This window comes from Sinocyclocheilus grahami, unplaced genomic scaffold, assembly GCF_001515645.1.
Source record: "Sinocyclocheilus grahami isolate Dianchi unplaced genomic scaffold, SAMN03320097.WGS_v1.1 scaffold982.1, whole genome shotgun sequence".
NCBI lineage: Eukaryota > Metazoa > Chordata > Actinopteri > Cypriniformes > Cyprinidae > Sinocyclocheilus > Sinocyclocheilus grahami.
In genome coordinates, this window is record NW_015506161.1 from 592809 (window position 1) to 605739 (window position 12931).

General features: G+C 37.2%; 1 protein-coding gene across 1 annotated transcript in view; it reads right to left on the reverse strand.

Annotated features, from left to right (window-relative positions):
* Positions 1 to 2050: 2050 nt before the first annotated feature.
* The window catches only part of LOC107565124 (carnitine O-acetyltransferase), a 14372-nt gene continuing 3491 nt past the window's right edge, over positions 2051 to 12931 (reverse strand). Inside the window, exons 2-12 of the mRNA XM_016250337.1 lie at positions 11131 to 11184; positions 10878 to 11043; positions 10159 to 10333; positions 8789 to 8967; positions 8561 to 8661; positions 7647 to 7766; positions 7411 to 7533; positions 6495 to 6630; positions 6343 to 6405; positions 6038 to 6175; positions 2051 to 2973 (exon numbers count right to left, since the gene is read on the reverse strand). Of these exons, the coding sequence (XP_016105823.1) occupies positions 2761 to 2973; positions 6038 to 6175; positions 6343 to 6405; positions 6495 to 6630; positions 7411 to 7533; positions 7647 to 7766; positions 8561 to 8661; positions 8789 to 8967; positions 10159 to 10333; positions 10878 to 11043; positions 11131 to 11184 (1468 nt within the window). The 3' untranslated portion in view covers positions 2051 to 2760. The remainder of the gene's footprint in view (positions 2974 to 6037; positions 6176 to 6342; positions 6406 to 6494; positions 6631 to 7410; positions 7534 to 7646; positions 7767 to 8560; positions 8662 to 8788; positions 8968 to 10158; positions 10334 to 10877; positions 11044 to 11130; positions 11185 to 12931) is intronic.

Sequence of the window (12931 nt, forward strand, 5' to 3'; positions counted from 1 at the left end):
ACGAGTTAATCTATGTAAACTGACAATAATGTGTGTCAAGTCTACTGCTAATCTATCAGCACAAAACAAATATCAGAAAAATATTATGATTGTTATTTGACTGATTTAGAAAAAGTCCATTTGGCTCTGAGTTTAGCGTAACAGTCCTACTTACCATTTGTGAAACTACTAAGTTTTATAAGAATCTTTCAATTTTTTACGTGTATGTTAGCGAACGGACAGACTTTCAAAGTGATCGCATGCCAGAACAGTCGCTCATCACTAGAAACATGTGCACTTGCGTACTAGAAACATTCATCCTTGTCCAGTATCTGCGCTTTTTCTCTCCAAAAGTTATGAATGATAAAAATTGGATTTATTAACTGTATATCAAATATATCATATAATCACATAATTTTTTTTCATATCACTTAAAAACAGTTTTTAACTGTTTTATATATATAAGTGCTTTGTATATTTATTGTAATGAGAACGAGTTAATCTATGTAAACTGACAATAATGTGTGTCAAGTCTACTGCTAATCTATCAGCACAAAACAAATATCAGAAAAATATTATGATTGTTATTTTACTGATTTAGAAAAAGTCCATTTGGCTCTGAGTTTAGCGTAACAGTCCTACTTACCATTTGTGAAACTACTACGTTTTATAAGAATCTTTCAATTTTTTACGTGTATGTTAGCGAACGGACAGACTTTCAAAGTGATCGCATGCCAGTATCTGCGCTTTTTCTCTCCAAAAGTTATGAATGATAAAAATGTATTTTTACTCACTTAAACTTAAGTTTTGAGTATGTTTTAATCCCCTCACACAAGTGCTTGTTTTTGCCATCTTCAGCAGTTTGGTTTCAAGATTCTTGTTTTTGTTCTGTCTCCCCAGTTTCTTTTCTGAATGTGAAACAGGCCCAGGCCAGTGTTGCCACCTAGGCTGCGTTTACACTGCAAGTCTTAATGCACAGATCCGATTTTTTGGCACGTCTGTTTACATTCACTTTAGACACGACTGGTATCCGATATCTGTGTTTACATTAATTCCCACCCAAAAGGATTGTCTGCAGTGATCGCTTTACTATGCACATGGTAGAATCTCGGGTTTTAAATGGCCGTGCTATTAAAATTATTTATATAATTCAAGTCGAATGGCCATTATTATTTGCCAGCACGGACAATGGCTGTCATGGATGTTTTGCAGCACAAAATCTGACTGAATGGATAAAGACCGGAAAATAATTTAATTTTGTTAGACTATTTTATCTACAGCTCGTTAAGGCTGCGTTTACACTGCAAGTCTTAATGCACAGATCCGATTTTTTGGCACGTCTGTTTACATTCACTTTAGACACGACTGGTATCCGATATCTGTGTTTACATTAATTCCCACCCAAAAGGATTGTCTGCAGTGATCGCTTTACTATGCACATGGTAGAATCTCGGGTTTTAAATGGCCGTGCTATTAAAATTATTTATATAATTCAAGTCGAATGGCCATTATTATTTGCCAGCACGGACAATGGCTGTCATGGATGTTTTGCAGCACAAAATCTGACTGAACGGATAAAGACCGGAAAATAATTAAAATTTGTTAGACTATTTTATCTACAGCTCGTTAGAGGTAGAATTCTTTAGTGAAATAAAGTTGATATTTATTGAAATTAAGGAGAGAGCGAGAGAACGAACGCATGCACCCACGTGCGAGCGAGCGATTGTGAAGCATTGCAAACAAGCTTGTCGGTTTAATTACAAAAACTGCTAAGTTATCACCTCATTGCTGAGAAATGTATGTAGCTTTTAGCTGTTGTATTTTCAAAATTCATGGGGCTGGGGTTGAAAACCAGCTCCTGAATGTGCAATTTCTTACCTATAAAAAGTTTCCATCTCAATAAAATGCGAGCGCATACAGCACGCCGGCATTAAAACGCCATTAAAAATCTTTGAGCAAACGTGTCGCCCTCGCATTGGGAGTTCTGTGGAGAATCGGATATGTGCGTTTAGACGTAGGTCGGATGTCCAGATATCCGATGTGTATCCGATTAAAATCCACATTTGGAAGTGGCTCAGATCGGATGTAAAAAAATTGGATCTTGTGCGGGTTTTTGTGTTTACACGTGTGCAACAAATTCCGATCTGTGTCAGATGTGAGCGAAAGATCGGATTTTTTGTGCCAGTGTAACAAAGTAAGCAAAGTAATTAGTGCACTGAAGCCAAAAATCGTGTCACTGTACACATACCCTAGCATACAGGTAAAAAACTGAAGTATACTTCAGTTTAACATGATATGACACTGAATAATATCAAGAGCCTTCTCACACTTACCATTTTTACAGTTGAAACTGAAATAAAAACAGAATGAGTTTGTGTTTCTGGCTGTCCTTGTTTATGTTTGTAATCACTAAATACCCTGCGAAAATAATGACTGTTTTCAAACTGGTTTTCTGATATCCAGTGGTTGGAGATAGTTAAGTCTCAAACTCGCACTACTGGGTCACTGTCACTGTGTCAGGCTTGTCAGGTTGCTCAAACAAACAAATCAAAGTTTTAAAGCACCACATAGTCACAATGTTTACACTTTTCAAGGGAATCAACCTAAGAATGGTGTTCTTAGTTGCTTATAGTCTCTGCATACTGAAAAAAATCACACACGTCACCTTTAAGATATGGAATACCAATATTACCAATATGTCAGGTTAATGCCACTGAAAGCCTCCAGTCTGAAAGTGTTTCAGGGCTTCTGTTTCTTTTGCCATTAATGAAGTGTCGTCACTCACTGGGTCTTAGACACCTGCTCCAGAAGAGTCTTCATGTCCAGAAGCGAGTCTTCTAGGAACTGTGACAGTTTCGTGGCGTTTGTTTCCTCGCAGCTGTTGAAGGCAGTAACAGCGAAGTTGATATGGTCATCCATGGGGTTGTAGCAGATACCGTAACCATCAGGAACCATGGGTCCGAAACACATAACGCAGTCTGTCTTTGATCCAACCTGAAAAACAAAAAAATACAACCACAGCTTACATGAAAATGCTGCATTTCATAACAACAGGAGAGAGATTTGCACAGCATTCAAACTCTTAAAGGGACAGTACACCCAAAGAACATTAGCAAATTCATCATTACATTTATTTTGTTTTGGAATGCAAAAAAAATGGCTAGCTAACTTTTTTAGTCTGCAGGTCGTCTGTCATCTCCTCTGACATGATTTTGTGCAGCATAATAGCTACACTGGCTGTGTCTAAAATTGCATACTACTTATTTTGAATAAGCAATTAGTTTGTGACTGATATATTACTGTATGAATGTGTGTAAAATGAATGTAATGCGGATGTATTACATTCATCATCTTGTCATTGTCTTGTGAACTACAGTACCAGCATCGGTTGCATCATAAATCCTCTCCCATGGCCTCATGGGATAGTGAAGTGTCAAATTAATGTGTACTTCAGAATCGCACCAGAAGTTGTAAAGGCACCACGCTGCGGCAAAATTTCGCAGCTAATAAAGGTCCATTGTCAATAGACAAATCAAAGCAGCGACTTGAACCTACTGCGAAATCTGTATGCAGAAATATTTTGCCCTCAGCATAATTCCTGATTCTATGGTTTTCTATTGAAATTACTGGATTTCAAACACACACATTTGCTAAACAATGGTAAATGTGACTACACTACACTACATTCATCCAGGTATTTTCACCTACTTTTTAATTAATTCAGACATGCTACTCTTTTCACATACTGTTTTTCACCTACTACATCGCATGGAAGTGTGCATATTTACATGCAGCCACTGCATCATCTTCTTTTTTTCCATTTTATGATGGTTCACGAGTTTGCCTGCCTATTTAGCCTTGATAGATAATAGTAAACAAACTTGTCTTGTCTTGAACGCAAAGCTGAAACCCCTCTATAATGGCACTACGTGAAGGAAGAATGAGAGAAATTTAGGCCCTGTTCCAAATAGCATATTCATGCGCACTTACGGTCTTGCAGACTTACAATGGCTGCTGCATGCTAGTGTTAATCAAGTTCATTAGACCATAGGGTGTCCAATTCGTCATTTTAGCTTTCTGAAGGGTGCTCATGAGCGCCCCCTTTGCAGCCCCTATGCGCCCTCGATGCACACTTCTACCCAACAGTCAAAGTGGGATTACGTCACGAAAGTGTGGACTTATTAGGTTTAGGGTGCGATTTGGGACAGGGCCTAAGAAGGAAATGGGGAAGCAGAGGGATGCTGAAAAAATAGTTTCTGGAAGGGCACTATGACTGCTGCTTATATACGCTCGTAATGATGATTGACAGGAGAGGATGATTAGGCTCCTCCCAAACTTATGTTTGGAACTTCATGTGGGAACCAGCGTTAAAGGGTTAGTTCACCCAAAGATGAAAATTCTGTATAGCAATATTATATCGCGTCACCCTATAGCACCATTTTGGAGAATATCCACGGAACGTAAACAGCGTATGCTGTTCTGTGTCAGCTGCGCCACACGGAATGGCACCAGGAGACGAATTGTTGAATAAAGTCGTTTTTTTTCTTTTGCGCACAAAAAGTATTCTCGTAGCTTTGTATAATTACGGTTAAACCCCTGATGTCACATGGATTATTTTACAGATCTCCTTGCTATGTTTCTGGACTTGGGAACATTCTGTGTTCTGAAGATGAATGAAGGTCTTACGGGTTTGAAACGACATGAGGGTGAGTAATTAATGACAGAATTTTCATTTTTGGGTGAGCAATCCCTTTAAGGTGCAGTACTGCCATCTACCATGTCGGAGTATCAAACAGATGGTATTACTGTAGGTGTAGTATTAAAATGTTATACATTTTTTATGCCTTAAATGTTATCATAAATATCATTGGTGTATTGCAGCACCCCTAATACCAATACAGTTGTGAACACAGTTCCAAAACAATCCTTTTTTTTAACTGGAGCAGAAAGCTGTTGCAGCATATCACAGAGATGCCACCTGGGAAGCATTTACTGCGAACTTGTCAGATTTATGTATCTGTAGAACTATATCAAAGGGCATCAACTTAGGCAGAATAACTTGCAAGGTATTACATGACAGTGAGACACTGTTACTCAAAAGTCTCCAGATGGGCTTTAAATTAGACAAAACAAAAGTACCATATCTGAAGTACTATGTAGACTCTAACAAAACCATAACCACCAGGACAAACCTCATTATCATTGCCTATTCAGTATCTTCAAAGGGAGCAGAGTAGATACACCAGAAGAAGGTACTATTACTATATATTGTATTTATTTGTAAGACTGTTTGTCTTGGATTGATTTGTGGACCCCAGGAAGACTAGCAACCACTTTGTGGAAGCTAATGGGGATCCAAATATACAATAAACAATATCTATATTTTGGGATTCTAGCAAGCATTGTGCTATTATGGGCTGAGGGTTAGCACTTATGCTAATACACAATAACCTTTCTGAAGGATCTCATGTTATGAGCAGCTTAAGTCTATTTGTAGCAAGGTCCCTTGTCTCATCACTTCAACCTAAACCGTTTTGAGCATTTGTTTTGTGAACCTGACGCAATGTAAAGCAGGCCAACTATGCAAACCCACAAAATGATAGAAAGCACTGCAACTCATTTCACATGCAAAGAGGTTAGCTAATAATAACAGAGGTCATTTACACATAGACGTCTTAAAGGTACAGTAGCAAAAATGCAAAACAAGCTTGTTAAATGGTGGTCTTGAAAAACTAAATTGCAACTGTTTTTGGAGAAAGTAACCTTGACAATTAATGTAAGTAAATGTAAATGGTTACTTTATGATGCTTTTTGTCATTTTTGAACTTGACAAATCCTGTTCCCACTTACTTTGATTATATTGAAAATGATGAACAAGATATTTTTTTAAAAAGTAGAATAAATTTCACCATAAAGTGGCATTCGCGTGAATAAATTCAGGCTAATTTCCATAAATAACTAAGTTCTGTATATAGATTGTTATAATGTGCCCAGAAGAGAAGTGAATACTGTGTTTAGATGTGGTGTGGATCAGCCTTCAAGATCTGAGTTTACAAACCTGACTTGTGTAGAGATTAAAATGTGCAGCTACAGCGAACGACGTGTCCATGAAGATCTCAGGTAAAGATGTCAGATCCTCAATGGCCATCATCTTTAGACCCAGCATGTGCCTCTCTATACCGTGCCCATGGATGGCCTGATTACAAAAGAAACAAAAACTGAGATCAAGAGGAGGCAAAAAGAGTGGCAGAATTGTAACAGCATCAATACAAAAAAATAAAAACTTAAATGTTTATCATATTCATTGAGATTTCTTGGTAACATGCCCAACGTGTAAATATTTTAAGATCACATGATGCTCACCATGTGTGTGTGCTCTCTGTGGACTTTGATGGCCTTATCGAGCAGTGCTGCTTTCTCACTATTCTGCAAATGTGAAATTGAAACAGTACAGATATAAATAACGTGTAAAAGTACTCAACAACTGAGAATGCTACTAAAATGTAAACTTGTACATGTTCTGATGGATCATCCATGGCTTTTGTGAACTGGAGCGATTCTGTGGTGGTAGATAGAACGGCTTCAGTTCTGCCCAGTCTAAACATGCGTAAGGAGGCGCTTTCGTAGGTCGGACAGCAGGTCTGATACATCCTAACACAGGAACAAGATGAATCATCAGCGGACCGGAATGGTTATAGGAACATGTAAGTACATAAACACCTTGCATTTCTTGTCAGTTAGCATTCTTTGAGTACTGAAGAGCACAATGACTCCAAAAAAGACCCATATCTTGCCACACTTTAATTTAGTTAATTTAGTTTTTTATCCACATGCAACTTTTCTACTTTGTGAAAACATTAAAAAAAACTCATTGAAGTTGGTAATCACATTAGTAATTTTAGTAAAAGCTGCAATTCGTTTCACCTTTGGTCAGTTTATGCAATTCTTCACTTTCTGAATGAATTGCATATTTTAAAGGCCAAGTATGTAATTTATACGCCAGTAGTGGTACTAAACAGAATTGCAAAAAATATTGTTTCTAAACCCTCTTTGGTTATGCAAGTACCTACACAGGTAGTGCTGCCCCAGACTGAGCCAGAGGTTGACTTGTTGGGTCACTCAAACAATCAGAACTACAGTGTTTATACTCTTTGAGGAACTCAACCTACAAATGGTTTACTTACATCACTCTTCACATGAAACTAAAATCAGAAGAGAGTATTTATTTTTAACATAAAAAAATTACATACTTGACCTTTAAAGATGTTGACAAGAAGAAATGTGGTATAAGTGGCATGCATGCAACCTAGGAAATTAAGTGAGAGAACCCATTGGGATGTGAAAAAATGCTAACTGAAGGACTAGGGATTTGAGAGGTAGAGATGAGCAGAGGTTTTAGTGCTTTATTCTGCACTAGGATGTCAAACTCACCTATAGTATGCCAACTGCAGAGCCATTTGGATGAATGCATCGGGACTCATTTTATGAGACTTGGGGAATTTTCTTCCATAGTGTGTGAAGTTGAGCACTCGAACGTCCAGTTCATGCGCCATTCTAGACAGACGATATTAAGAGGATTACAGAAGTACCTGTACATGATGTAATATTCATTTATTACAAGTCAATATTGATTTAAACACCATTATAACAGTTTGAAATGTGCTCACATGTTCATGTTTTGTTTGGCTTTCTCAATATCCTTCTTGATTTCTGGTGTGATGTTGAATCGAAGTTTTTGTGGCATAGGAAGTGGAATCATGGGAGTTCGTACCATCTCAGTTCTTTTCCTGTTATAAACATGTTGCATGACATATTATCTACAACCTTTCTGAACAAAAGTACTTTCACAAAAAAGTAACAACTATTCACTTATTTCAATATTCATGAAATATTCAAGTAACAACCTATTCAGGGCCTTGTGTTTAGGGAAGCACATTATCATATAGTTTTTTTTATTTATTGGTGGTGGTTGATATTTGGTATTTGATTGTGCATTTAGATTATTTAGATTTAGATTAACATCATATAACACTCCCCTAAAAATAATCTTTAAAAAAAATAATCATCGGCTTATGAGTATTGGTGCATACCTGTTAATTAATACATTTATACTACAGTTTACCAAACATTTTTTAAATAAAAAATGAAATTGATCAAAAATTTACAGTAAAGACATTTGAAATGTTACAAAAAAGGCTATTTCAAATAAATGCTGCTCTTTAGAACTTTCTATTTATCAAAGAATTCTTAAGAAATGTATCAGTATTTAAACAGAAATATTAATCAACACAACTGTTTTCATTGATAATATTAAGAAATATTTTTTAAGCAGCAAATCAGCATATTTGAATAATTTCTGAAGGAGCATGTGACACTGAAGACTGGAGTAATGAAAATAGAAAATTGATTTACTGAATTACTGTATGTATTTTTAATCAAATAAATTCAACCTTGGTGAGCATAAGAGATTAAAACATTAAAAAATCTTACCAATCCCAAACTTTGAATTTTAGTGTACATTTTTTTTGCTGAAAATTCCTTTAAAAAAAATCTCATTAAGAATTAAATGTCATATCCTTACATATAGTCAACAACATGGTCCACCAGGAAAACAATGGGAGGTCCCTCAGCTGGAGCATGTTCATAGGTGAGTCCACACGATCCGTCCTCTCCAACAATGAACTGTGGGATACAGAAAAGAGTCTGGGTACAGAAGAATATCGCTATATATCTGGATTCCAAGCTACCCTCTGAACATACACTGGATTTAATGATCATACATGTACAGCTATAAATGCATGAACGTAACCTGCAGTGTTTTGTCAAACCAGCGGTTCCCACTGTTCCAGCGACTGCCTCCACCATGGAGCATTTGAGCGGCCACCTTGTTATGGTACATCTCATCTGACACGCGTGGCATTGGTGCATCAAGACACACTGTGAAGATGCTCTTCTGGATTGCCCTCACTGACTCCTTATTTGTCTTGTCTGGAACAAAATAAAGATGAGTGGCACAGGCATGCACAGGAAAATAAACATCATGTCCACCAACACAATGCCCAGTACTGAATAATTCATGTGAGCTCTAGAGTGGAAAAATTAAGCAGGGTTCACAGGTTATGCACAGTTGCACAATCCTTTATCAGAATTTGAATGTTTGAAATTTGAATTTGAAATAGTATGTTAAATAGTACGTTAAAACATATATTTAAATAAATGTCAAAAAAATAGGAGCCTACTAAAAGTATTTAAAGTACCATTTTCATGATAACGCAATGTCCTATTTCAAAACGGTTTTCAGAGGATGAATTGAGAGTGTTAAAGCTTTCAAATGATAAAATATGACAAAAATATGTGATGTGGCAAAAAAAGGCAATAAAAAAGAGCGCCAAATGCTAGCAGGATGCTGACCGTTAACAGGATAATTAATAATATGAATTGTACATATGAAAAAAAAAACATGTTTTCTGATAACTAAATAAGTCTTTGTAAAGAAAATCAATAAAGCCTTGTTCAGACTGTCAGTCAAAATCCAATTTTTGTGCATATCCGATTGGAATCCTATCATATTAACCCTGTGTGCGTCAAAAAAAATCTCATGAAATCAGAATTCAACTTCAACTTTATTGTCACTCTTCCACATACACAGTATACAGAAGAACGAAATGTCGTTTCTGACGGACCAAGGTGCAAAGACACTGACAAAACAAGTATACACACGTTCATGACAACAGGGATCAGACATAAGAGCACATTAAATATAATGAGCAATAAACATGACGAGCACAATAAATATAACAAGGCAGAAGTGTTAAATGAGGTAGAATTGTGAAAATTGTGGGAATGTAAGAAATGTTAGATGATGGCAGAGGATCAAACAGATGGTGGGAGGGGTGAGATGAATCTTTCACAATGGCAGAGGCTCTGCATACACAGCGTGCCTGATAGATGTCCTGGATCGAGGGGAGGGAGACCCCTATGATCCTCTCAGCTGGCCTCACTATGCGCTGTCCATTTCAAGTTACATTCATATGTGGTTTGAAATCATTTAAATCAGATTCCAATTGGACACACAAATAATCAAATGAATCAGTCTGAACAAGGCCTAAGAAATATGAACCTTCTGCCTAGTCTGATAATTGATCAAAAACACAGCATACAATTTTTCAGTCAACTCACCCTTGATAAGGTTGTTGTAGGCCTTGCCCCAGGTGTTACGGTGGTTGGAGGTCAGGATGCCAACCGGCTCTTTATTGGTCTGAAGGGAAGAGTTCCAGATCTTCTCCAGCTGAACATAGATCTGATCTACAGTCAGTGGTGAACCATCGCTGTTGTACACATCCAGAACAAAGAACTGAGGAATACAGAGAGAAACAGATATTTATATATATTCATCTTTCTTAATTTTATCTTTCTGCGTATCGCCTATTAACAAAATCAACTTCAATGTCACTGGCAAATACCAAAGCATCAAACCCAAAGCTCAAATATATTCACTTTATTTTTAAGAGCTGGTGCAGCCACAAAACAGCTTGTTATGCTGCTTGATATTGCAAACTGGTATTTCTTATATTATTTTAATGGATTGTTGTAATTACAAACACACTAGTTTGTAGTGCAAATAGTTTTACTGCTTACTGTTCTTTGCTATTCTTCTAGTTATTTACCTATAGCGGCTAATGAATTAGAAGTCTTACACATTCATAGAAAATAGCTTTGCAAAACAATACTGTAGTAATCATTTAAAAACAGAATAAATGGTCAAATCTCAAAACTCGTACAAAAATATATAAACAAGTTTTGGAGTCATATGATTTTTGTAATTTTTTGAAAGTCTCTTATGCTAAAAAATAAGAGAGTAAAACAGTAATATTGTGAAATATTATTACAAGAAGCACCTGAAAGTTGTGAACCACTGTGATGTGGGAAGGAGGGGTCTTTCCAATAGCGTAGTTCACCACGACGTCTCTCTTGGGTCCAGGGATCCGACAAGAAGTCAGCACCTGGTAATACTGGTCCATGCACAAAGGCTTGCCACCCAGATATTCCACAGGCAATGTTTCACTATGCCACAGTAAAGAACATCCATTAAAACAAGCTGATACATCTGTACGCTTTACAGTTGCTTAAGAAAATAATAAAATCACTCACCTATCAATCATGCTTTTGAAATCCAAAACCCCAGCAATAAGTTTAGCAGCAAACCTATAATCAGAGAATGCTGGGATTATTAAATCCTAACAGCCTATGAAAACATATTATGTCACTGTAGGAAAAATAGGCACACAGGTCAAAAAGACCATTGTTTTCATTCCCACAAAGGACCGTCAGCGTTAAAAATACTGTTAACCTGTGGCTGAAAAAGGGCAGACTATAGATATCAAGTAGCAGAGAACAACGCAGTTATGTAGTCAAATTTTTTTAATTAAAAAAACAAGCAGATAAAATTAGAATTAGCATTATATTAGAGAGTGCTAGAGTAAGAGTTAGGTCAAATGAAGATGAAAGAGATGTATTTTCAGCCGTTACTTGAAAATATTATGGAGTCAGCTGCTCGGATTGAGTTGGGCAGGTCATGTAAAAGTCCATGAAAGTTTTATCATAGGTTTAAAGCAAAATGCAAAATCGTGGGAGAGAAACACATGTTGCGGGAGCAGCCGGCAATGGTCAGAGATTCAGCGGGAGTGGGATTAAGAAAACAACGAATCCCGGACATTTTGGGCAATTAAGAAATCCCGGCCGGATGCATTTTTTAAGGTACAAAAAGAGGACATGTCCAGGGAAAAGAGGATGCATGGTCACCTTAAGTTATGTAAACATACAAACACCACACAACACATGTAATGCTCTCATGGTGGTTTTCTATAACCTTATACTACCCTATGTAGTAAACATACTGTTAGTGTATCTGCCTAGATATGAAATGTCACTATAGGTGTTGTTGATTGTCCAGTTATAAGGGCAAATCTAAAAAAGGAACAGGGCTGAAACTGAAGTGCAGATCCCTTTGAAAAAACAGTGCAATGCCATGAGTAGCACATATGCCAAAAATAGCCAAGCAAAGGTCGATGTGAAACTTAAAACCCTCAAATCTGAAGACCTCTCCAAAATGAGTTTGGAAATATTTCAATAGGCCTACACTTTGCTTTTCAATAATAAAGCCACATACATACACTACCTTGCCAAAAAAAAAAAAAGTTGACGTCTGGATTTTAATTAAGCAAATACTTAAGATTCTAGGATTTAATCATTATTGCAGTGATTAATATGTTTCTGGCATGTTGTATGTTTGCAAACAGTTCTTTTAATTTGGATCCAATCTTGGCATTGTCATCCTGGAATATGGACAATGTGTGCCCCTTCCAACATGGTTGTTTAAAAAATGAAAAGCCATGCACTGCATCAGTTAGGGTTAAAAGAATTGTTGCAAAACATATAACATGCCTGTAACATCTCACTGCAATAATGATCCAATCATAAACGCTTCAATATTTGCTTATTTAAATCCAAATGGCAACCTTTTTGTTTCTTTTTGGCCAGGCAGTGTATATGTGTAGTCATGCACAGCCATGTCTCCCTGCAGCCTAAGACTGGTTGCCCATTGAAGCTAAGCAGGGTTGAGCCTGGTCAGTACCTGGATGGGAGGCCTCCTAGGAAAACTAGGTTGCTGTTGGAAGAGGTGTTAGTGAGGCCAGCAGGGGGTGCTCACCCTGTGGTCTGCGTGGGTCCTAACGCCCCAGTATAGTGATGGGGACACTATACTGTCAAAAAGCACCGTCTTTCGGATGAGACGTTAAACCGAGGTCCTGACTCTCTGTGGTCATTAAAAATCTCATGGCACTTATTGTTAAGAGTAGGGGTGTAACCCCGGTGTCCTGGCCAAATTGCCCCCCTGGCCCTTGTCAATCATGGCCTCCTAATAATCCCCAACCACTTGATTGGCTCTATGACT